Source organism: Trematomus bernacchii, unplaced genomic scaffold (assembly GCF_902827165.1).
Source record: "Trematomus bernacchii unplaced genomic scaffold, fTreBer1.1, whole genome shotgun sequence".
Lineage (NCBI taxonomy): Eukaryota > Metazoa > Chordata > Actinopteri > Perciformes > Nototheniidae > Trematomus > Trematomus bernacchii.
This window is the reverse complement of record NW_022987573.1, coordinates 2,629,742-2,655,124: the sequence shown is the minus strand read 5'-3', so window position 1 is coordinate 2,655,124 and position 25,383 is coordinate 2,629,742. Positions and strand designations below refer to the sequence as shown.

At 41.1% G+C, this 25,383-nt stretch overlaps 3 protein-coding genes across 4 annotated transcripts; 1 reads left to right on the top strand and 2 right to left on the bottom strand.

Moving 5' to 3' along the window:
- Positions 1 to 8,182: 8,182 nt before the first annotated feature.
- On the bottom strand, positions 8,183 to 15,976 carry LOC117479533 (protein Wnt-7a). Its single transcript, XM_034126558.1, has 4 exons — positions 15,639 to 15,976; positions 14,755 to 14,981; positions 11,896 to 12,167; positions 8,183 to 9,831 (listed from the first exon to the last, which is right to left on the bottom strand). The coding sequence occupies exons 1-4, from the start codon at positions 15,707 to 15,709 to the stop codon at positions 9,349 to 9,351; spliced, it is 1,053 nt and encodes a 350-aa protein (XP_033982449.1). The 5' UTR covers positions 15,710 to 15,976; the 3' UTR covers positions 8,183 to 9,348.
- Positions 15,977 to 16,635: 659 nt separating this feature from the next.
- On the top strand, positions 16,636 to 20,913 carry fbxw12 (F-box and WD repeat domain containing 12). The gene is made up of 10 exons (XM_034126557.1): positions 16,636 to 16,853; positions 16,967 to 17,004; positions 17,233 to 17,399; positions 17,485 to 17,609; positions 18,352 to 18,558; positions 18,646 to 18,810; positions 19,000 to 19,210; positions 19,811 to 19,992; positions 20,119 to 20,249; positions 20,401 to 20,913. The coding sequence occupies exons 1-10, from the start codon at positions 16,755 to 16,757 to the stop codon at positions 20,498 to 20,500; spliced, it is 1,425 nt and encodes a 474-aa protein (XP_033982448.1). The 5' UTR covers positions 16,636 to 16,754; the 3' UTR covers positions 20,501 to 20,913.
- Positions 20,914 to 21,014: 101 nt separating this feature from the next.
- On the bottom strand, positions 21,015 to 25,306 carry ptpdc1b (protein tyrosine phosphatase domain containing 1b). Of its 2 annotated transcripts, XM_034126556.1 has the most exons (10): positions 24,945 to 25,306; positions 24,358 to 24,445; positions 23,796 to 23,961; positions 23,613 to 23,693; positions 23,386 to 23,504; positions 23,171 to 23,308; positions 22,071 to 23,083; positions 21,487 to 21,669; positions 21,285 to 21,395; positions 21,015 to 21,175 (listed from the first exon to the last, which is right to left on the bottom strand). In XM_034126556.1, exons 2-10 carry the CDS (start codon positions 24,401 to 24,403, stop codon positions 21,035 to 21,037), a joined length of 1,998 nt encoding a protein of 665 aa, XP_033982447.1. In that variant the 5' UTR covers positions 24,404 to 24,445; positions 24,945 to 25,306; the 3' UTR covers positions 21,015 to 21,034. The 2 variants fall into 2 exon arrangements, with proteins under 2 accessions (XP_033982447.1, XP_033982446.1); XM_034126555.1 differs by having other exon boundaries at positions 22,071 to 23,308.
- Positions 25,307 to 25,383: the final 77 nt, after the last annotated feature.

Sequence of the window (25,383 nt, the reverse complement as noted above, 5' to 3'; positions counted from 1 at the left end):
CTATTTAAAGCACATTGCTGCACTTTGGCACGTTCCATGCAATACATGTTGTCTTTTGCCACATGGTTAGTTAACACTTCATGACTGTTTGTACAATCAGACAAGTGTTAAACAACATGTGTTTTCTTATCGTACGAAAATGTGTTTACTTTAAAGTCATCAGACAGATTGTTGACTGTTTCCTTTTGCAGCAAGCATCTGGAGTTTTGATGTTAAATCATTGTGTTCTTGGGTGTTAATATTGGAGGATTAACCTGCCATCATGGCAGCCCTTTTATTGCTGTTCTCCTACACATGAAAAGAAGCGTCCATCTACAAATACAGTTATGCAGGTTGGCACAGAACTCTGAAGGAATGTGCTGCTCTTCTTTTTATTGAATGCATAAATTCAGGAAGTCCAAACATTGGCCGACAGTGCTCACCATACAGGAAAATTCTCAGAAATCATGTAACCGAATGTAAATGTGTGCACTCAGTCAATCCTACTCATCCATGCTGAGGTGATACCTCTGTCAGTGTGGCCCTCTCAGATGGAATTACTGTCATAGTTGGCATGATGACTTTCTTCAGGTGATAAAAGAGGTGTTGATACAGAAGCATCTGGCAGGCCTCTGAGCTCCAGACAGATTCTGCTCTCACCCAAATCTATCAAACCACAGACAACATCTGTTTGGGCTGTAGATTAGCCTAGTTAGCTTATATTGTGAATTGCAATAGCTTGTATCTTGTGCAGAACAAAATATTGATTTTGTTGACACAACTTAGATTAATCAACTTCACCCTGGAGAGGAGGGTTCGTACTCACCTAAGCCATCTTCATCATCTCCTCCGCAACCTTGAAACTGCAGGGTTTTTCCTGAATATGTTGCCCAAGGCTTGCTTTCGAAAGGTTTTGATTGATCACTAGGATTTAGGGAGGAATCTCGCACAATTTAACACAAATCATGAAAGACTTTGTGAATAAACCACTGGGATGTGTGTTGCCAGTGGCATTTAGAGTTGTACGCAGTTTGAAACAGAGTGCAACACTGCAACATGGTCTTATTGGTGATGTTGACAGATATCTTAATTGAGCTTTGACTGATTAAGCTTTCTAAACTTTCCTGACTCTTGTGAACTTTATATCAAACAAAGGCCAATTTGACTGCTATGTCAGATTGAACCTGTTCAAAACTTCCCAGCCTTGGTATCAAACAGACAGGTAAGAAAATGAAAGATGACCATAGTAACCCCTCACTGTTTCTTCTGTACCTCAGTGTTCGCACGCAGGTACACACACACACTCACATATATAAGCATGCAAAGACACTTCTGTCTCTGATGTGGCCAAAAACCCCGGAGGGACCAAAGCCATTTTTCATGTAATTACAGAAAACCTGCCTGACTGGCTTTGAGGCAGCTTGTGAAAGGAGGGACCATGTCTCTCTTACATTGTACAGTACATCTAACCAGTTGGTATAAGCTAAAGGTTATTTTACTTGTTTGACTTTCAGTCGTTTGGCCAGTTTTGTCGCCCCTGATGATTATTTCTTATATATAGCAGAATTTATGTTGGAAACAGTGTTCTTTTGTAAAAGATAGAGCTGATATGATCCAGGACTTTTGGTCTTTTGTCTTCTGTTGACAATATAGCTTTACCGATCCACCGAGGTTTCACCTGAGCTCTGTGTTCTCTTGTCTCGTCCCCATCTTTTATCCCGCACGTTGATTCAGTTCAAGCTTTCAGCATTGCTGCTCATGCATGTGTTCACGATAATGGAATTTTTCCATTATCGAAATACACAAATATATCATCATACGACCAAACGCTGACAACTGCAGTCTGTTACAGAGAGGGACAGTAGTAGAAAGGAATTTCCCCCAGGACAGATCAGTACAGACTCAGTGAACTGACGGGGTCTTAGAGGTGTGCGGCAAGTCTGCAGCAGCAACTGAAGTAGGCAGCTCTGAGGTAATGTTTGTCTCTGTCTCTCTTCAAGATAAACCTGTCATTAGAGCACAGATGAACCTGTCACATTCTGACTCTGTTTTCCTTTTTATTCCTACTCGGAGAAATGGGGCAAATTTATGAGAATACAGAATTCTGCGATCCAATGCAACATGAGCAGCGGAGCAGGCTCTTGTGTATAATGGTCTCTGACTGTAGGGGGCACATATTCATTTTTCACTGTCTGATGATAAATGAGACCATTCCTTTTTTTTACATTTGATGCCTCATACAAATATTAAGTAGTTGTGTGTCCGCTTAGGTTGCTCAGGAGTTTGTATATTCCTTTCAGCTTTTGTATTTAAAACCAAGACAGAAGATTTGACTGTTTATCTGTCTGGAACTCACAAACACTGTGGGTGCTTGTGATTTCAAGATCAGTTTGCTTCAGCTCTGTTGTTTGATGTCTCAAGGCATCTCCCATGCTGCCTTTGAAGGCCTGCCACCTGCAGCAACCCTCCACCTGTTACAGGACATCTACTGATTTATCTTGTAAAAATTGTAGCCAAATTGTTTTCCTTCAGCATGTACTTCACAACTAATTTGTTGGATTCTTCAAGGAATTCATATTATTAATAAACGTTACAATGCATCATGCAAAAACTGTCAGACAGCCTGAGCTTAGTCATTTTCTCGACTCGTATAAAACTATTTATCGCCATAGCAAGCAGCTGGCTTAGCATAACGTTTAAGAAATCCACAGTATGTATCCACAGGTGCTGGTGGAGACCAAAACTGAGCTAAAAAGAGAGAAACGTTAATTTTAGATGAACATGCATTGAGCAAGTTGTTGCCTAGTTAGCAGCATAATACACAATATTAAAGACTTGTATTAAGATTTCAAAAGTGAAAATGATCACTCACAGTTTTCAGAGTTTCCTTTTTGTTCAGTTTGCTCTGCCAGTTTCCTCTCAGTAGAAACCATCAGGTACAAGGAACCGCTTTAACTCTGTGTGAGTTTCTGACATCGCATTGTTCGTCCTACTCGTCCCGTCACCAGACACCGATCCTTTCAAAGAGCGGTGATTTATTATGGAAGCGATCGCTCTGGTATCTGTGCCAAATGACAAAGCTTCGACTGCTTTTGTTTCCTCTTCATGAGTCGCAGGTGACATCAGATCATAGCCCGGATCATATTTATAATCTTCTACCTTGTGGCAACTGTATGTGATACTCTTCTGGATCCTGTGAGTGCATGGCAGGGTCATTTCATTGACTGCAAAAGAGCAAAGAACCTAAAGACTCCCTGCCAGAAACCCCTCAGGGTGTTTGTCACTGTCTGGCACAGTATAAGGAGTCACTACCCATCAGCCTTTCAATCTGGATTTAACTAGGCCAAGAGGAGACAGTCGATAATGAATGGCCAGCCAAAGAAATACCATTTGTATTGCCTGTTGTCAGTATTGTAAAGACAACAACAGCAATATAACATTACAATAACCATAAATCAACGCACTGTAGGTATAAAGCCTCTGTAAAATCATTAAGGGTGAGTGAAAGTGAGATTCTCTCCCCTCCATCGCTCTCTTTATCCTGTTTCCCTTTTGTCCTATTCTTTATCTCATTACCATCACTGAAGCTGACCTCAGAGCAGAGCATCCAGCTGTGTTCCCCTGCCCTACAGAGAAACCTCTGACCCGGCTCTGAACTGTAGGATCATCTAGCACTGTCACAGAATGACTCCTAGGTCACTCGGTGCACATTACTTCTGGGTTTTTTTCAAGGTGGATTAGGAATTTGATAGTGATTGTGCAAGTATTGTAGGGGAATAAGTGACGAATGGAAAAATGTGTTTGGAGGAATGAACAGAATGACCTAAGATACCACCTGTCAGACATCTCAGCAGAGTTACCTTGTTTACAGCCAACACTGGCTATTATTTACAGGGAGACAAACTTTATACAAGTGGTTATTACAGTTCATGACATCTGTGTATGCAATTAACCACATGCTTCTGCCATGTTGTGACCTATTCACTCACATTTTAATTGTGCATTTTTTAAAGGTTACATTTTGGCTAATCCAGCAGCAGGGAATGACATGAAGATAACATGATTGAAAAGGTCTGTTCAAAACACTCTTGTCACCTGCATTGTGGGATATATATCAAAAGAAGTACTTTCAGGTATCTCTTTACCTCTTTTGGGTTGAGGGTGAGGGTGTTTCCATCTCTTGGCAAAGCATGAGTGGAGAGAGGAGAAGATTAATGGTATAATAGCTCTGACCACATGGTTTAGTTATTTAAACTGGCAGCATCAGCTCAAATTGTTTCATAGCTTTCTGCAATGATACATTTAGGAGCGTGTCTGGACAGGTTCAGCCAAGAGACAGGAGCTTGGAAGCTATGACACCATCAGTAAAGTACACGCAGCGTGTTTACCTGTTTGTGCACCATTCCTTTTGGTAATTGGTTGCCTAATATGCAGATGGAAAGGAGCATACCTGGCTATGTTCTGAGTTCATTTCAGTATTGTTTCCATTCTTGTTTAGAAGTGTTGGTAAAACTAGCGCTTGTGAGGAAATGGTTTCATAATCGAGAGATAACTGCGGAGCGTAAGACTGTGGCTTATAATAAACCTGACGTTTTTGTCAAACCAATAGAAACAAACAAATCAAATAGATGCCAGCTCTGTGAGGGCAGAGGGGGGCTGTCGGAGTGTCATGACGTGGATGAAGATCAGTGATATTTCCTAAGCGTCTCTGAGTCTTACGGGGTTGTAGTGAGTTTGGTGTTTTTGTTCAAAACATCCCGTGTCAGGACGCCCAAGACGTCGGAGGATTACTCTAAGCTTGGCTCAGGTGACGTCTTCTGGAGGAGGGAGGGGGCCAGGTATGAGGGCCCACCATAGCCCTGCTCCGAACCACTCCAAAAACAAGGAAAAGTATCATATGGGGTGCTCAGATCATTTAAAGATACAACACTAGACACCATCAAAGGCAGCTTTTAACACACTCACTGAAAGTTCTCATTACCCCATTTCTCAGATGCATTACCGTTTCATGATTACATATTTCGAAAGCTTTCAAAGGCAGGTTAAGCGGGCCGGTATGTTCACTAAAATCATTGTAAATAGCTCCTTCAAAAAAAGCTGATCCAACCTTTGTTCTTACCTTAATGCCGCTGACAATACCTTGAAGCTATTTGACCACTGTGTTTACCTGCACAAATCAGATAGACTATGGGAAGTCAGATAGACAGCCCCCTGTGAGGGCCAAACAGTTGTGGATCTCTCTTGTGGGGAGTGGATATTGTCTGCTATCTCTGGCTTCCATCGCAGAGTCTCAAACAGCACTCTGTTAAGAGAGTGCATGAATGAGCTGTGCGCCCTTGCAGTATCTCTGGAATCACATAAAGACAACCTTGTGCTCTGCAATTTACTGTGCAGCGCTCAGGTGCTTGTGCATGTCTCAACCAGAGGAAAAACAAAAGTATGACTGACATAATCATGTGTCAGAAGATTTATGGTCAGAGAGAGCGAAGGGGAGAGAAAAAAGTGGAGAGCACATTTTCTCGCCCCTCCTCCTCCTTCAAATTATTGTCTTTAGTGCTGTCCACTTGTTTGAGTGAAATGTTGGAAGTTGTTGAAACGGAATAGTAGACGCGCAAACACAGACATACACGCACGCACGCACGCACACACACACACATACACACACACACACACACTCACACACAGACAGTGCCTTCTGTTAATGGAGGCCCTGTAAGATGTATGATTTAACTCTTTTACTGTGAAATTATGAGTCATTTCCTTCTTCATTGGTGGTATATTTAAAGTTGTCTTTGGACAAGTAAACACAAGATGCTATCTATGTTTCATGGATAACTTGAATTCTCTGAATAAGATGTCATGCAGACCACAGAAGTACACAACACTTTGTACGCCAATAGGTTTATGGTCATTAAATGAATAGGAAATAAATCATGGATAGTTTTAGTGGTTATTATGACTACCTTCTGCATCATCAGTTCAATTTTAATTCGAGCTATAAATATGTTCCCTAGTGCAGTCAAGGCCGATCTAATGATAAAACGAAAAGCAGGATGGATCTTGCTGTTTGAAGACTCATTGTTGTCTTTGACGCTAATTGCTGGCTGGAGCACACGGCTGGGCCGCCCTGATGTAACGGGTCATGGGAGCAGATAGGGAAGCTGTGGCAGGCCTCCAGTAATAACACAGGGAGCGAGCCAGACTACCAACCATAAATCTACTGCTACCACCAATTTCCAACCACTGCAGGTGACGGGTTAGTGCGTGTGTTTGTGTGTCTGTGTGTCTGTGTGTGTGTGTTCTTATAAACAAAACTCCAAAGGGTAACGCAACCCCTCTTCACAGCAACATGGATATTACACCCCTGAACATCTTGGCATGGGCCCGGTCCTGTTTATGGAGAAACACAGCTAAGAGTATAATTAGCATTTGAGTGATCCTGAAGGGTGTCTGACTTAGGCTGCGATATCAAAGAAGGTGGTATTTTATGCTTGTGACTCAATAGGGATGAAATGACTGTGGCCTCTGTGTGGTGGTGTTTTCGCACCTGACTGGAAAACACTGCAGGTGGATTAGCGGGAACAGTAGCTAAACTACATTGTTTGTTTGGGAAAAAAAGGTGTGTTGTGCTTTAAATGATAGCATCGACTGTTTGATGGTGGAAATCCTCGTGATTAATCTGCATTAGTGGAACCTAAGGGCACCTTGTATCCTTTAAGCATCGCATTTGAAGTATCCTCACAAACCTGGGGTGTTGTCCTAATCATTCAAATGTTAGATCACTGCAAGTGAAAGTAAAAACGAGACACATTTAAAGGACTGTAATTGTTTTGTTCATGACATAATGCGATGTGTCTAACACACAAAACCCTAGTTTAGGTTTAACCAGAGCTTTTGGAGCAGCTCCCTTTCTTATGTGTGAGTCTTTTGTATCAATATTATGAAAGCTTTTGTCAGACAGATACAAGACTCTGTTATTATCTCCCTTCACGCCCTTTTCTCTTTATTCTGGGCAGATTATTACTGCCAATGACACATGACCCGGCTAAACTACTGTAAATTAAACCTGAAATCTCCTGCTTTTTCTATGGGGAGAAAAGGGAGGTTTTACAAGGAAAAAGCTCATGTGGGAATGTAAAAAAGAAAAAAAACTGCACAGGTGAAAACTTTACAGGGAACATTTGTCAATCCCAGGAGATTATTGGGAGCAGGTTTTCCGTCAACACCCCGGGCCGTCTTCCCTCTCCACTTCCAGGCCGATGAGAGTGGAATCTGTAACGACTGTGGGCTTTAGCATCGTTAACATTTCCCTGACACGTCGGCCGGCCTCTCTTGGAGACTGCCCTGCATTTTCTCTGCTGCACTGGAGTTGTTGTAGCAACTAGTGGCCCAGAAGTGAATGAAGCAGATGTGCGAGTCATCTATCACCTGACAGCTCCCACTCCCCCGACTGAGCAAGTCATCTCCGTGACAGTCTGCCCAACCAGTCTCATCAATTACTCTGGTACCCTACCATTAGAGCACAAACACTTTTCTCCCCTGACACATTCAACTGCTTCCCAGTCTGCAAGATGGACCCTCAATTAAGCCTGAATAACTTTCGCCTCTCAAAGGACGTCTTTCTTTCTGCGGCCCAGTATTGCACACATTGTACTTGTAGGATGAGAACCTTTTTCTACATCCGTAGCGACCATTTGATATTCGAGAATAATTATCCCTATTTTATGATTATATAATTATCCCGTGATGATGCAAACCACAATGAAGCTAACATTAATAAAGATTTACAATTATGTTTGTTTTTTCAAAGTGTAATTAATGGCTTCAACAGTTCATTAATTCCTACATAAACAGCAATTAAGGTAATTTACGTCATAAAATTGAACAGCTCAACTGCTATCCTTGTTTATGGAAATTAAAAGTGAAGATTAATATTACTCTTCCCAAATGTTCAATTGCGTCATACATTATGTAACTTTTACTGCAATCTAGTTATTTACAGCACATTAAAACTTTGAATTTAACTAAAAATAATAACTTGTATTCTCTGTCAAAGCGTCTTTGAGTTTTTAGAAAAGCGCTATATAAGTGTCATGTATTATTATTATTAATATGTTTTTTCTTAATGGCAACATATTCCCATGTTCTTTGTGTTGATCAGGATAAAACGTGTAGATATGAGGAGGCAATAAAGCAAAAATCATGTCTTGTTAGTGTTATTCTGTTCCTGTATTCCATCAGTAGTAGTCATGAAACGCAGTAAACACAGACATTTGAGCACAGACACAAATAAACAATTTCTATCACTTACAATATACAACTATGGCAGTGACAGCAGGGGCCAACTTACATATATCAGCTTTTTTTTCACAGGGATTTAAAAACAGGTGCCAGAGTCAGAACTTGACATTGAATATGCAAAAGATATAAATAAGACATTCATATAAAAATAGGCTTTTACAAAATATACTCTATGAACCAATATTTACCAAAAGTGGAAAAATGTGCCTGTGTTTTTGATCAGTGAATAAATCCTGTTAAGCTAAATCAGCTTGAAGTAAGCAATGCCATTGAAGACAGTCAGTAGAGCGTACAGCCTTCGACCTCAACAAGTGGGATTCTCTAGACTAGCAGCAAACAGAGGGAAGACAAACTCATGAGAGGGTCAGAAGGTCAATGTGAGCAGCCTACAGCAGTTTCATCTGGAACAACATTATTCTAAAACCTTATTCCAGGCAGTTTCAAATCCAGTGTGTTAACAAGTGTATGGACAAACTTGGATTACTTTAATAAACTAAATCCCAACATTTAGTTATTTTTATCCATAATGGACAACATCAGTAGTGTTTTTTTATAGAATAAATTAATATTAATTATTTTCATTCTCTAAATACAGTATGTTAAATATTCCAAATGGCTGTGTCATTTCATCTGCACACAGTGTGAGAACCACAGCAGCGTGTCCTTCCCAGCAATCACATCCACCATCATTCATTTGCATTGGCAAAGTCCATTTCCTAAATGTTCATTTAGCTTAAAATTCTTGAAATCTTGCTTCACTGGCTCCCACTGTTAGCACCTGGTCCCACATGCCAGGGTACAGTTTTTCCCTTAACGGTGTCAAGTCACACTTTTTTGACGTGGCACCCGAACAAACACAACAATCCAAGAAGAGGGGTGAAGAGCTTTGTGTGCAAAAGAATCATGACGCCCCATCTCCAGCCCACCGTACACACAGTACAGTAAGTCTGAAATAACAGCCTTCTTGTAAAGTTTAACAGTTCCAGTTTGTCCATGAAAACACAAAGACATGAACCTACACGCTCACATACGTCATCACACACGACACGCACTGTCCAATAAATATTCTCATTTGCATGTGTACACCTCTGTCCTCTCGCTGCAGGTGTTGCACTTGACATAGCAGCACCACAGGAACTTGCAGTTGCACTGCCAGACGCGGGAGTACTGGTGTGTGTTGTATCCTCGGCCGCAGCACATCAGGTCACAGCCGCTGATGTGCTGCATCATAGTCTTGTTACACACCCTGCCCTGTGTCCCCAGGCTCCCCGACACCAGGTCCGCCTCACAGTAGTTAGGTGACTTGTCTATGTACACCAGGTCTGTATCCAAGGGCTTCCGGTACGAGTAAGGCTTCTTGATCTTGAGGAATTTAGGGCGCTTGTTGCGGCTGGCTTTGATTGACTCCACGTGCACCGCCTGGGCATACTTCTCCTTGAGAATGTAGCCGAGCTCGCGGAACTTGGGAAGTGTAGTCCAGCAGGTTTTGGTGGTGCAGGAGCCCGAGACACCATGACACTTGCATTCCAGTCGCATGCTCTTCTCCAAGACCTAGACATGCAAAAACAACTTAGTAATGCAACTGTAAAAACACTGCAGCGATGAGAGATACACACACTCTGATGATAGCTTAATAACAGCCATATTAGATTACTAAAACCATTTACCATGCAGTTTACTAATAATGATTTGTATCTGCTAGATAAATATGATAATCTTACATTTTTATTTAGAATTTGACATTTCTGAATTTATTTGGTTACATTACAATGCATGCTGTGGCTATATATTCTAAACCCCTGATATTTTCAAAGTGTTTCAATTCCCATTCAACTCTTGAACTCCAAGGCAAATGAAAACGTACAACTTAATAACAATGTGACTGACAAATACACCATGGTTGGGGATTAAATACAGCCCCACCACATAGCTGTGTGATACCATATACACAGAAGCCAAAATAATGTATCAGATTTCAGGCTCTGTGTGTGTAGTTACCACACACAACACACAAATGTCAAGAGTGACTGTACAAGGCGCCGATTGACTAGGATTACTGCTAAAGCCTGAACTGATGACAATGAGAAGTGCCATTGACTGAAACTGGAATTTTCTTTAGCAACAAGGTCAATTGCAATTTCCTTTAACTAAAATGCCAGGAGTTTGGTATGCGATATGGTCCCCTAAAGGCTTTGACGAGATATTTATGCCTTTGCGTTCCTGGCAAGTAAACTGTAACAATAAAACCTGAATACAGACGTGTGAACCAGAACCAAAAAAAAACTACTTTTCCCTGAGCAAACCACTTCATGGCTTTAACTCGCTAATCCATCAGTTGTTCTGTGACCAACACTTGTGACAGGCTTTGTCTGGACGTCTTCGACCAGGGAGCTGTGAACGGCGCTCCTGCTCAGTGTCACTGCTTTTGATTAGCATAAATAAAGGAGGAGGGGGTTGCTATCAAAACAGAGAGGCCATTTATTAGCAACAAGAAGGGAAACAAAGTAGCAAAGTTTGAATCTGCAAGTACAATCTCTTTTCCTGGGAGGCAATTTAGCTTTCCAGATAAGCCTATTTGAATCTATGGTCCCTAAACGCACGTAGAAAATGATCTACTGGGTACAATTGTGTGTGTGGAGGCTTTTCAGCCAGTGTGGAGATGGACGTGTTGGTTGTGTGAATCAGGCTATTTGGCACGGTGAGACATAGTGAAAGAAAGAGAGGATATGAGTTAACTTTGGGAAAACCGGCTTCTTTATTCTTCACTTAACTGCAACCTCACTTTAGCTGTTTGGCACATTTTTCTACTCAATCTCTAACCTCTAGACTCACTGGAGTCTCTTTGTCACTCCGCTGTGATCTGCAGCCATGCATACAGAAATGCCATCAAATGGTAAGGTCAACACAACTTAAAAAATAACCTTTCCTTATCATATTATGCTGTGTTTATGTTGCAATGCGAATTTTTGCAATAGGTACTGATAGTTTGCCAACTGCCCTGAATATTAAAATTGAATTTGTCTTGGTGATGATCCAAAGTGGATCCTATGCCTAGAACTGAATTAAATCTGTGGATTAGAGTTGGTATGCAGGTGGAGTGCATGGTGCTGCACTCCTCTATACAGCTGGAGAGACACATGCCGATGATCAAGCATAGTAACCAAACAGTAAACACCCCTGTGGTGCATGTACAAGCACAATGCACCTGAAATTCTGGGTGGGGATTGTCATAAAGGTAACTGTATACTGTCCCAATGGAGCAAATCCCATGAGAATGAGGAGGGGGGGGGGGGGGGGGGGGGGGGGGGGGGGTGGGGGGGGACTGGGCTAATGCATTTTTGTACAGTGTCAATCTGTTTTCAGTGCAGAGATCTGGGTTGTAATCAAACCCTGCTACTTACACAGCTCTTCCCTTAAAAGCAGCCTTTTTCTCTTCTGCTTGTTCATTCTTGGCCCCCGCTGTTTGGCAAGGTGCGCCCACACCACATCATGCCAGAGACTTTTAACAGTTAGCCTTAGACTATTTAACCACTGGTTCACCATGACATTTAGTCTTTACTTCTTCTCTCTTTAAAGTCATTGTGTTTAACAAAGGCACCATTCATGATCACTTACCTTGCGTCCCACCTCATTATTATGGAGGTTCATGAGTGTCCTTGCATTCTGTTTGACCTCCCGAGCGTCGATAAACACTTTGGAGAAGCCCAGGCCGTAGCTGATGTCCGCCGAGCAGCCTCCCCACTTCCAGCCTTGGTTTTTACTGTAGTATCCCTGCTTCTCCTTATCACAGCTACAGTCGCTCAGGTTACCCTGTGTACAGGCGGCTGTGATGGCATGGGCCACCCCTGCGGCAATGATGGCGTAGGTGAACGCAGCCTCTTTACTGCCTAGCAGAGCAGAAAAAGAGAGGGATGAATAAAATGTTGCAGGTATACATTGACACTTTTTGAAATCAAGAATGTTTCTCCCTGTGTTCAAGTGATATCCAATAAGTATGACACAGGAGATTAATTATTAACTGTTTGTAGGCTAACATCACAGTCTTTCTGTCATATCCCTCAAGGGCTGCAGTGTTTTGAAACCTGACCTGGAAACTGTCCTGCCCATGAACCAAAATGGCCACTGGTTGTATAGTCAACAAAGCAGTATGAATAAGAGGGTTGTCGGCAAGTAAGAGCTATTGATCCATTCAGAAACTGTCCCATTCTGTGTAAACTCATAAGGCACTGACATCAGAATCTTCATCCTGCCGTTATCTCGACCAAGTCCAGCTAACAAATCATTTACACACACACGGAAATATCGACAAATAACTAAAGGTTAATCTGACTGGATTTATATAGACAGATCCTGAAGCAAGTTCTCTTGTTAAATACAAAGCCGAGAAAGAAACACTACAAAGCATATTTTTCAGAGCCTTATAATGCAAACAAAGCAATATGTTTTCCTTTGATGCAATGTAAAATCAGTGGTTATATTCATATCCATGATCAACAAGTAGCTTGTTTTTATTTTCAGATCTGTGATTTACTATCGTGCAAACAGGAATCTCCAGAATATAACATCCGTTATATCTACGTGTAAACAAACTCCTCTTGTCTCTGATGACAAACATCATACCTTCTTTGTCCTTCCTCCTAACACCAGGTTGACTGTGTAAAGCCGCCATGTTTTTGATAAAAACATCTTAGATGTGTGCCTTTGCCATTGAAAAGAAAATCTCATATTGAGGCATCAATTATGTGGACGTTTTTATAGACTCGACGGGCTATGAGCCAAAAAAGAAGGTGTGTCTGTCAGTTCTGACTTCACCGTTGTTAATTTTTCCCCTCCAGTTCTGAGTGCATGAGTTCACCGCAAGACATGGTATGAATATCTTTCTGACTTTGTAATGTGAGGTGGAAGATATTAAAAAAGATAGTGGACTAAAAATCCAAACACCTGTTTCATTTGAACTCAAAGTGCCAGTTCACTGTTCTTCTGCCATGTTTGTTTCTCTTTCATCTCTGCAGAGTCATGCACCTCTTTATATGGACCTCGTCTCATACAGCTTAGTGTAACTATAAAGTTCAAAAGCAAAACACAGTTGAGGCCTAAAATGGCTCAAAGCTGATGCACCTTGCATTACCAATAAGGATTATGTCACTTTACGGGTCATTCCTCCTTCGCTTTCAAGAACAATTGCAAGCCCCACAGTTCCACTCGGCCGGTGCATCAACAATGGCATTCATTTACAACTATTGGCCTTCTGCGCTAATCTGATCAGTGAAACCAATCTATTTTGTATGGCTGTCCAAGCCGTAGACTTAAACTCCTGTCTTGGAAACACAAACCAAGAGTCTTGACGGACTAAAACCACTTATTCAAAAAGGAACAGATTGTCAAACACTGCTTTTTTCAGTTTGACAGCATAAAGAGATAATCCTTTCTTTCCAACTGCAGCAGGCAGGATGGCCTCACACAGCTGGTCCAGGCTGCTGACCATTGTGTGAAATGGTATTTAGCTTATTTGGTTTATATCAATAGTTTGGGGCGTGAACTAAAACATACAGAAATTCTATTAAGGTTTTCATCTAAAAGGTTTTACAAGGCATCCTCTGTTATCAAACTATTTACATTGACTGTAGCCAAAAGGGTATCATTAGACATCATATAATTATATTTCATTAAACCTTATCTTTCTGTTATTGATATCCTCGATTTCTAAGAGTCGTTAATCTTTAGTTCATAGATAGCCAACAAACAGGCCACACAACCCCAGCCACAATTACAGCATCCCCTGTCCCGGCTCTCCTTGGAGGAGACCTTTGTCTCAGCAGTAAGCATGTTGATTTGAACTAATTCGTTTTTCTCTAATTTAGTACTTTCAGCTCTTGCTTTCCTCTTGGCTTTGCCCCACTGTAACTTATACCCGTGGTAAGATTTACATCCTTACAGTGAGAGCCACAGCACCCATCACTAGACAGGATAAAGACCAGAGAAAATGAGTCTCCAGAGACTTTGCCGGGCTCAAAAGAAGGCTGCCAACAGTCACTAAAGCTTTGTTACGGTGCTGGCTTCAGATACCTTTTGTAGAAAAGCCCTTCTCAATGTGAAGTCTGGAGCAAAACTAGGCCTGATGTAATTGACACGGACTGTTTATGAGATGCTCCTTGAATGGATGCAATAATGCAGGGCAAATGATCATTTATGTGGGGAAGAAGTGTGTGTTGTCTGGTGGAGATTATGGCCCAAACGCAAATGGAAAACATATATTTTTTAGGGCATTAAGTAATTATAATGAAGTCCTTGATACACCTTGGAACCCTATTTTTGCCATTTTTTCTTGGTTAAATATTAACATTTTTTTAGGGGAATCACAAAAGAGCAAGATACAAACACTGTGCGCAATTTACGCACACACATACGCATAATAAAATACAGTTGTGTAAAAAAAATCAAGCTGTAAACAAATGTTAACAGACAGCAACATACCCACTTTCAACTCTTTTCCGAAGACTGTCCTCTCTCCAAGCGCAGAGCAGTTCCAGCGCCCGTTTTTGAACTGAAACTGACACTCGTTGATGCCCATTTGGGCTCCCTCTCCGATGACGATAATGGCATCGGGACGACTCTGGCAGATAATCCGTTGTCTGGGGGCCAAACCGGGGATCTTGTTACAGATTATGCTCGCACCTAGGGCCACCACCGACGAGAAGCCACTGTGAATGGAAGATGGATATGACTGAGAAAAAGTACCATCAACCATTTTTCTTTTTTTTTTGGTCGTTAGTTTCATTTTTCTTTTTTTTTTTACTCTATATAGTTTACTTTACACTTTAAAATCAGATACATTCCACCAATTATTTGTACTAAATAGCGGTGGTCTTAATGAAATACATGGTCATAATTCAAATGTAAATATATAACTGTTGAAAATATACTATTTTCCTGGGATAATTGCAGTATAACATTAGAAATAATCACCTAAATGATTTTCCACTTTAGAAAATATTTTATAACATGATTTTGATAAGGTGCAATACTAAACTAATTCTGCTAATTCAAGTATATTACATTTGTCAGATAAGACTTTTAATTAGTATGACAGACTTTAAATGTGAAATGAAGGAAATAAAATGTATGGAAATAATGGTAAAACCGGGTGCTATCAGTCCAAGACAGGTTTACGCTCTTCCCTTTATCTTTGATATATCGTTTGTAAATTCACCTGCCTGCTTTTGAGCTAATATTAGTTCAAATATCTACAAAAGGATTAACAATGATTAAACGTTTGATAGTTATTCGTCAGTTATTAGAGTTATTTGAGTTTAAGAAGAACGTAAAAACTAATGAAAGGTAAAATAACCGTAGCTCACCCAATTTTCAAATAAACAATTCCCAGACAAAGTAAAACTCTTAAAATCCAGCGTCTTGTTCTCCGACTCATTGCGGCCCCGCTCTCAGTTTCATGCAACGATCTGCAGAGCTGATGAGTAACTCGCTTCGCTTAGTCTCCGATCGATCACAGCCCAGGTAACTCCAAAGGGACTCCAAAATGACGAATAGCATCAAAAAATAGCACACGATCGGGAAAACTGTTTACAAATTTCCGGTTAAGGTATCATCCAAACTCCCTTTACGTGGCCCGCTATGGCTGGGCCCTGTTGTCATTGCGAGGGTGTCACAGGTAACCCTTGGGGTGAGCAAGTGCGATTATCTCTTTCTCACAGTTCCTCTACTACCCGCAGGTCCTGGCTATATATCTGGCTCATCTATCTGGGGCGTGTTCTCAGGAGACATGGGGCCCTGCATGCTGAAGAATCCCGCCAGGGCTGAATCTCAACACACGCACTAGCGCGCACACGCAATCACAAGTATACAAGTAGGCCTACGCGTGCGCGCACATGCACCTTATGCTGTGAATTCACCTTGACTGATTGGCTTTTTTTGGTTAGTGAGTGGGTCAGGGCCTAAAGTAAAGTGGACATAAGCTTACTTTTACGCAGTTTAACACCGAAATTAACGATATGTTTCCACACAAGCTGCAGATAAACAGTCTTAAAACAAATGCAAAATGCACTGACTTGTAACCTAGACAAATTATACTCCCTTCCCTCTGTTTCCATATGGTTGAATCAAACATTGATCATATCTAATACGCATTTGTTTACATGATTATAGTTCAATAATTGTTTAGATTTTTTGTTCATAGGCTACTATAAGAATAATGTATCCACTTCATTCAGTTTTATAAATCATCTGCTGCGCACTTCCCCTTAGTGCGTCTCTCTTCCATGGACTTTCCTTTGAATCATCTACCTTTTATAATAGCGACATCTGGTGGCTTAGTGAAGACCTTTCAGGCTGTGTTCTGAAAAACACAACCCTTCTTGTCCCTGTTTAGTTTCCGTAGTTTGCCTAAACTATGAAGTGTTTGCGTGTTGACGTACAGTAGGGAGATAGCTGGTGCTGGAAAAATTAATAACATCAGTATGGATCTCCATCCGCCGCCATTGATCCGGGATTGCCTTATTCATATTTTTGCATTCCTGACAGAGGAAGATTTAATCACTGCTTCCAGTGTGTGTCAGGTAAGGAGTGTCTAACTTGCGGAAGTAGCACGCGTGTGCCATGAAGCCAGTCTATTATTATTCCCCAAAAGTCTGATTTGTGTTTGATAACATTTAACAAATGTATTTTTTAGGATTGGAATGAAGCTGCAGAGACACCTTGGTTGTGGAGGTGAGTTGTCTTGCTTGTTAATTATTTGAATGTTTTTAAATTCCATTTTATCATGTTATTTCCTAATGCTCCTCATTTTTGTAAAGCACTTTGAATTGCCTTGTGTGAAGGTGCTATATAAATAAACTTGCCTTGCATGCCTGTCTTTCTGTATTTTCCAACGTCAAGCAGATGATGCTCCTGTGATCTGTGAACATATCTGAATGTCCAATCCTGTTGTCCCCTCAGGAAGATGTGTCTGCAGCGCTGGAGTTTCTGTAACCTCGCTGTCCTGGGGAGTGAACACGTAAATCACTCATGGAAGAGATACTTCCTGCAACGCTGCCACTTAGAGATGAAGATGACGGCAGGCAGGTCAGGAGGTTACACCTGCAAAAGCCTCAGAGGACACGCAGGTATGCTGTCTCTCTGTGAGATCTTCTTTGCATGTCTTCATGTAGTCTCTCATTAAATGTTTACACCTGACATGCTGTCCATCAGGCAGAGTGGTAGGGCTGGTGTACCTGCAGGGGAACTCAGCCCAGAGTCCTGACCTCTGGAACAGCCGTGCCACAGTGTGCAGCGCCTCCACTGATGGTACAGTCCGAGCGTGGGACATCCAAAATGTTAGTGACACCTCACCCTGTATTCCCAGTTTAATATTGTTAAGTATTTGTACAATTAGTATGATATTGTATCTGTAGAAATGCTTGTTTGTAGGCACAGCATTTAAAGAAGATGTAACCAAACTTACATAGTACATTTCTGTCATAAATTGATTGTTTGACTTTACAGATAATGCCTCAACAACATGTCAAACTCAAAATAAGTGTCTGGTGTCACATGCTGTGAATCCTTATCAGTGTCTGGTGACATTATTTGAATGCAGGTATCATGCTGCTTTCTCAGTATAATAATATAGATAATTTGTACACTTTTACAATATTATAAAGTATTTGTACAAGTGCTTGTTATGAGGCACATAATTTAAAGACATTTAATCCAGATTTCTGTATAATTCTATGAGTACCTTTCTGTCCTAAATTGATTGTTTGACTTTACAGATAATGCCTCAGAAAAAATGTTAAACTCAAGTGTCAAGGGTCACATGCTGAGAGTCCTTATCAGTGTCTGGTGACATTGTTTGAATGCGGGCATCATGCTGCTTTCAGATATTTATCTACACAAAACTTTAATTGAAATGTGCTAAAGTCATGTGCTACGGCAAAACACGTATGCAGGCTACATTTCACCTAATCCCACTGAAACAGATTTTCTAAATTAGCTCCCTCTTCTTGGTTAAAAAAGTCTACAGCCACTGGAATATATTCCCTCACAGAGGCCTGAGACTGAGCTTTCTTCCCTCAGGGTGAGCTCCTGTGGTGCAGTCCCGTTCAGAGTCCTTTGACAGCGATTATTGGTGATGAACGGCGTGAAGTTGTGATCACAGCAGACTCCACAGGCCTCATCAAGACCTGGCATGGTGAGAGCGGCAAGGAGGGGGCCTCTTTTGCTACTGGCTCTCCACTCGGTTCATTACTACAGTATAACATCAACAACAACTGGTTTCTGACTGTGAGTAACTTCAGATTTTTTGGGTTTGTAAATCTATAAATGATATAGTATGTTGTTTCTAGTAAATCGTTATATATTCTCTTCCAGGTTGGAACCAGCCAGGGATCTGTGTGTACACTAGCAGATTCAGCTTTGACTAAAAAGTCCAGTGTGATGGTGTGTGACTCTTTCAAAGTCAACACTCTCCTAGTTTCACGTGACAAGAAATGGATCACTGCTGGAACCAAGGACAAGGATGATTTAAGTCCAAAGGTATTTCTTGTTGTGTTTGACATTCTGACTTTATGTGGGTGTTTCCTGCTCTGTTCTGCAATCATGTGTTTGTTTTTTACCACATTACCTCAGCTCGAATGACACAGCGGGAAATAGGTGTTTATATACAAGATCAATGAACGATTACATACACATTTTGTAGATTTTTGGTGTTTGCTTTGTTGGCAGGTGATTTACACAGAGAGTTTGACCTCACCGTCTGAGGACGAAGATCCTCTGTGCCAGTCTTTGCCAGTCACAGGGTGCCAGGCCGCTGTCTTCATCCCCACTCAGCCTGCGAGACTGGCCCTCATCCACCACAACGGGCTCCATAACAACAAAGCCCTCACTGTGTTCGATGTCAGCATTAAAAAGACCAAGTACAAGTCCGAGATCCAGGGTGAGGATTAAGATATTTGCAGATTGACTTTCAGATGCTTTAAATTGGATGCAGAATCTTAATTTAGCCTTTAAAAAGTTGTAGTGAGCCTTTGAATTATTCTAAGCAGATCTATCTCTACTTTCTGCAGATATTGTTAAGCAGCTGGTGTAGAATCTGCCAGATTGGATCCATTTGTCATTGTGTATTTTTCTTATTTCTGTTTATGAAAACGATTCAAAACATATAGAAAGTGGAATTATTATTATACGGAATTATCTTTTTTAACTTTATCCTGCTATCAGGATGACTAACAGAAGGGTTACTTCTGTATAAGCCTTGCTTTCTTCCCTCACGCTTTTACTAATTTTTGTTTGTTATTTGGATGTGTAAACTGTCTAATTGTGAAATAGTAGAATAAATTATAATTTTCTTTTTAAAAAGTAGGTAAATATGAATTGAAACAGTAAAACTGAATGAAAGTGTGTACCCCAAAATGTACATGACAACAAAATATCTCAGAATAAATCCCTGAAATCTGCAGTCACAGGTATTTAGATGGATTGTTCCTAAATGTTGTTGGCTTGTGCTGGTATAATTTTGAGCGTCTTCTCATCTTAGTCCAGCAGGTGGAGTCCTTCCCTTTGACACTGAACACCTGGTCCTCACAGGTCCTTCTGGAGGCCGCTGACAGTAACTGCTTAGTGTTGGCAGCCGGGCAGGAGCTATATGTCTACTCTCTGAAAGGAGCCCTGATTGCTAACTTTAAAGAGCATACAATGTCTATCTCTTCTATAAGCGTGGTAGGTTTCTTTCATATTTGGAATCAAAATAAATATTCCTTCACTTGTTGATTTTTGTTTTGTTTTATACAGTGTAATGTACTATATGTGTGAAAGAGCATACTAAAAGTGTCTTTATATGTACAGGATAGCTTTCGTGTGGTGACAGCATCTCAGGATCTTTCCTTACGGGTGTTGACATGGGGAAAGGACAGAGACCATGGGTTGACCCTAGAGAGCCAATACCATTTACTGGGAGGCTCTCACACAATGTCCAGGTACATTATCCTATGTGCTGCATCAACAACACCCAATTTACTAATAACGGAAGAGCCTGAATATAAGTATTTTCTGAGTATCTGCATGTTGCCTCATTAGTAATTTCCTAAACTTGTTGCTTTCTTTTATGCTTTGTGCGCTGTTGTCCAGACGGTTCACGCATGTCGCCTGCGACTACTCCAGCATCACAGCCTCAGCAGAAGGGAAAGATGGAAAAGACGTCTTGAAAGCATATTCTTTCACCTCTTGAGTGACACTGCTTCACATAAAGGTGCCTACAAGCAGTTTGCACAAGATACTGGGAAGAGTTACATTTGCTTTTATTATTGTTTTTTATATATGCAGATGTTCTTTGGTTAGTGTATGTTCAGAGACACCAGAATATAACACTTATTAAAGATTATAAACACCCACCATGTTACGGGAAAGGCATTGGTAAAGGTATATTGATAATGTTTTCCACTATGCTTTTGGATCTGTTAGATATGACCATGTCTTAAGGCATGATGTGTGCAAAATATATTCACCTGTTCTTCAATATGTTAGCTCCACTCACTACTGAGGTAAGAAAATACTGAATTGTGTTAGTACTGCATTAATGACAATAATCCATTTACTGTACATTCATGCTAAGACCAAAGAAAATAAAAATGACAAAATATATTTAAAGAGCTGTTATTATTATTATTACACATTTAATCCTTAAGGCACAAAAGCATCCTTTCCTCCTTCATGCGTCTACATGGAAGTCCAGGCAGTGCAGCATGACTGGTAGTAAATATGTTTAATTGTAGGAAAACGTTGGACTCATTGCTTGCATCTCTTCCTGTTCTTTGGCGATTCTCCTCATGTCCTCAAGGACACATCTTAGGACTGCAGTCATGGACTCGTACACTTTGCTATCATCTTCTGAGATATTTCTCATCTGTTCAAAGGCAAATAAACTCTCAAGTTGTTCAAACAAAACCAATGACAAGAAAGTAATACATTTGCTGAAATAAATCCCAAATAGTTAGGTGTATGGACTATCTTACCCAGGTGAAAGCCTTGATTGTACGATTCAGGAAAGCATTTTCAACCTCTTCTGGTATCTGCTGCATATGAGCCATACAATCTAGTATGCAAGTTAATGTTTGTAAACAGGCCTGGGAAGAGATAAACAAAGAATAATTCAAATCTAAATTTGAAGGCTGCATAGTCCACGGAATTAGTTTTCAAATACGTATCAGCACTGACCTTGTCCAGTGTGTTGAGGACAGTTTGAGCGTCAGTGTTGTTGGGGTCCAGGGCTTTGGCCTCCTGGATGGAGATGACCGGCTCTTTGAGCTGCTCCAGCCAGGCCCACATGAGCCCAGTGAGGATGAAGGGGTCCCGCTCCATGCACAGCCTCTCCCAGCCCCCGCCCAGGTTCAATTCTGCCTGCACACATTCAGGCACTCGTATTAGACCCCGTCTGCCTTTATGTGACTGGGGCAACTTTTTAGAAAGATTGCATGTCTGTGGACGTGGTCTTTTTTAATGTCATCTCAAGAGCGATCAAAGTTAGAGCATCATTTAGTTTGCATCTGAGATTTGTCTTATATTATGCAGAAAAGTTATCAAAGTGCGAACTCAAAATATGATTTATGTCACTGAAAATATAAAAACGTTTACACTAGGGTGCATGCAATAAGGCCTTTGTTGTGGTTGTGAATTGTAGTCTGTCATGAACCGCTGACAGAACTTACATTAAAGTATGGATGGACGAAGTGTAGCATTTACGTAATTTTGAAATGCATGCCCTCCACCTCTAAAAATACTACTACCAAGTTGTCAGTTACCTGCCAAGCGAGGATGCTGCTCTTATGCTCTTCTCCACCATCAAGACAAAAGTCCACTGCCAGGGCCTGAGCCACTAGAAGCCTCCGGGCCTCCGGGGACAGCTCCGACTGCAGGGTGATGAAGGGCACCTCTGATACCTCCTCTTCTCTCTTATCTCCAGGCTTCTTCCCATTCATTACTACTCCGTCCCTCTGCTCATCCTTCCACCTGGATAAAAAGCTACCTTTTTTGGTAGAGTCATTGTTTCCCACAGACCCAGTACGCTGGATGGTGCTCTGCTGGGCTTTCTGCAGCAGACGGGATCCATCTTTTTGGTTTTCTGAATTCTTGATTTGCCAGAGTGAGCCTGTTGAGCCGTGTGAAAAGTCAGACATGTTGCTATTACAACCTTTAATATGGATTGCCTGGTCCGGTGGGGAAAAAGACATTTCAACATTGCTCTGTGACATGGGACCTAAAGGTTGTGTGAGAAGGTGTAACTGTGAGCCGAGTCGTGTCAAGTCAGACTCACTGTAGCTCAGACTTTTGCGATGGTAGAAAATGGGTGGTTCGTGAAAATGTCTTGGTAATGTGAGCGCACCTGGTAAGCGGGGCTCCTTTAAAAAATACTCTGGACCCATCTTCTCAATGACGCTCAGAGTCCTCTCTATGTCTTCAACATCAGGGGCCACCAGAATGTCTTCCTCTATCACTTGTCGATTCTCTGCGATGTCCAACAGCAGCCTAGACACTAGCCGGATGATCTTTGGCAGGTGCCTCAGCTCCTTCCTCTCATGGCCATGCAATATGTGTCTCTGGCGGTTCAGGTACTGGGACAGGGTGACTGGGTTGAATCGGGGCTCAGCACAGGAAAACACACTCCTCAAAGGGGCAAGGAACTGGACAAAGTCTCTGACACATCCTAACTGGCCTCGGGTCTGGATGGAGTTGGGGCGTTGAGCACGAACAAACAGAATAGCCTGGTTAGCAGTCATCCTGGTAGCATAGGCCAAGAAACATGCTATCAGCACACCTGCAGGAAAGAAAGAGGAAATCCTTTGTTGTGTTTCAGAGGAATAACAGTCCTTAACACTTCCTACGGCATTCCTTAAATATATACCTGTTCTGCCGAGGCCAGCGTGACAGTGGATTGCTATCTTTCCCTCCTGCAGGGCGAAGGCCATGACCTTCACTATGTCGAGCATCGTTGTCAGGTTAGCCACTCCATAGTCACTCCAGCCGAAATTGTAGAAATAAACTGAAACGGTGAGATGTTGGCAGTTAAATCTGAGCAACAATACAGATAAACCAAGATGTATTGTATCGAGCAATTACTGTTGTTTTCCATGAAGACCTCTGGGCGGTATGAGAAGCCGCTCTCTGGCTCTAGAGGGTTTCCGCAGCTGGCGTGTTCACCAGGTATCTGTAGGTTGATCACTGTTTTAATACCATCCCTTGACACAGACACACACAAACAGAGACGTGAAAAATTCATTATTATCGTCTCCTCAGGTGCTGTGTGTTCGTAGTCAGGAAGCTGCTGGGAAAAGAATGGTCTATACCTTCTGAATTGATCGATGATGTGATACTTCTTAATGATTTCTGTTGAGGGTCTGGACATTGCCAGAAGATGATCAGTGATCCTAAAGCAATAGAAAAAGGTTATATTAACATGGGAAAATATCATTTCAAAAGCTGTTAAATTATGTTGTACTATGACTACTACTGAAGAGAAACATGTTTACCATGATGAGTAGAGGCCTGTTATGGCCTGTTGGTTATCACTCCAGTAATTTGGGTTGTCATATTTGCAAGCTGGACCTCCACAGCCGATTGAACATTGCATATGTCCAGGGACGACATAACGTATAGCTTCTCCTACAATCGTGTACTTTGCCCTGGGGGCTCTGACTGGAAGAGACAAAAAAGAGACATCTGTTATTACACACAACTTAAATCCAAAATTGTATTATAACTATAAGTTAGCTGTTTATTGTTTTTAATTTACTCTCAAAGTTAAACTGGAAGCTTTAGTTAAGTGTTTTCTATGCTGAATTAAATATTATTTGAATCCTCTTACAGCTTCCATATTATTCAACAGCACTTCACCAAATAGGTTGGTCTGTAGCATCTAAATAATTAACTCCAGTAGAGGTGTCTACTCCTTGTTTGGCTTTGCAAGTCTGTTATCTGGGCATCACAATAAAAGTAGTAGTCTGTCATCCAGGCATCACAATAAAATCAATTTTTATATAATCATTGACAGATACGTTATTTTATTGACGGCCAACTACCCGTTTTACTTACTGTATTCCATCAGAGCTCCACCTGTTGTCTTTACATGGGATGCCATATGTACAGTCACACAGACTCACATCCACAGTCATAGCAGAGCCTGGAAGCACATATATCTAGTTATGCTATATTACACACTTTATCATGTGCATCTGTAAACATGTGCACAAAATGTGCTTAGAGCCTTCTCGTAAGCAGTTTACTAACAGTCTGGATAAGGCATCTCATAAGTTACCAGAGCTCAGGATTGTTTTATTTTTGGACTGTATAAGCCTAAGTCATCATTATGTGTTTTTACACGTCAAGAGAAGTTAGATTAGTCTAAATTAGATTAGACATTTTGATCAAAGATCAACATTTCCAATCCTATTCAGTCAAGTATTCAGTCAAATGTAAAGCAGCAATATAAAGGATCGGCAAGCTGCTATTCTTAGCTGCTAGTTTTCATCACACTACAATCTTTATTCTATTTCTTCAAGACCAATGTGCAAAATAATCAGCTTTTAATTTAAGTAAAAAATAAAAATCTGAAGTAACAATAAATTCAACAAAATAGAACAAAAAACATTTCATTTGATAACAAAAGAAGAGATATTTACCTGTAGTAAGTGAGACGAGATGCTTGCAACCACCATCTACAAACACAAATGGTTCACAGCTGCAGTTTCCAACCTTTCTGACATCAATCTCCACAGCGCTGACGTTGTCTTCTCCTTTCCGGTCTGTGGAAAGTCAATCCCTTGGCCTCACTTGATTTGATTCGTCTCAGATTATCCCTGTGGGGCAGGGTGAGGCAATCCAAGACACTCAAAGGATCCTGTGCGCTTCTTTGTAGAAAGTCATCTATCCCACAAGGATGACAGATCAAGCATGTGAATTAATTAACCTCAAGAATGCGTTGAAAGGTAGCTGTGTGCTTTGTAATTATCTCCATGAACAGGTTCCTCCTGTCTGTGGCTCTGGGGGGAGTGTAGGGCTATTCCATCCTGAGTCTAGTTGGATTAGACTACTAATCTTATTACTGTAGTTAAAAACGAG

Coding starts and splice junctions, on each gene's coding strand:
- LOC117479533 (XM_034126558.1), bottom strand. CDS start 15,709: ATGAGTCGGAGAACAAGACGCTGGATTTTAAGAGTTTTACTTTGTCTG. Junction 14,982..15,638: donor ATTGTTTATTTGAAAATTGG/GTGAGCTACGGT, acceptor TTCCATTCACAG/TGGCTTCTCGTCGGTGGTGG. Junction 12,168..14,754: donor CGGAAAAGAGTTGAAAGTGG/GTATGTTGCTGT, acceptor CTGCTCTGCTAG/GCAGTAAAGAGGCTGCGTTC.
- fbxw12 (XM_034126557.1), top strand. CDS start 16,755: ATGGATCTCCATCCGCCGCCATTGATCCGGGATTGCCTTATTCATATT. Junction 17,400..17,484: donor AAGCCTCAGAGGACACGCAG/GTATGCTGTCTC, acceptor GCTGTCCATCAG/GCAGAGTGGTAGGGCTGGTG. Junction 19,993..20,118: donor CTATCTCTTCTATAAGCGTG/GTAGGTTTCTTT, acceptor TTATATGTACAG/GATAGCTTTCGTGTGGTGAC.
- ptpdc1b (XM_034126555.1), bottom strand. CDS start 24,403: ATGGCATCCCATGTAAAGACAACAGGTGGAGCTCTGATGGAATACA. Junction 23,309..23,385: donor GGTCTTCATGGAAAACAACA/GTAATTGCTCGA, acceptor TCACCGTTTCAG/TTTATTTCTACAATTTCGGC. Junction 21,176..21,284: donor CAATCAAGGCTTTCACCTGG/GTAAGATAGTCC, acceptor GCCTTTGAACAG/ATGAGAAATATCTCAGAAGA.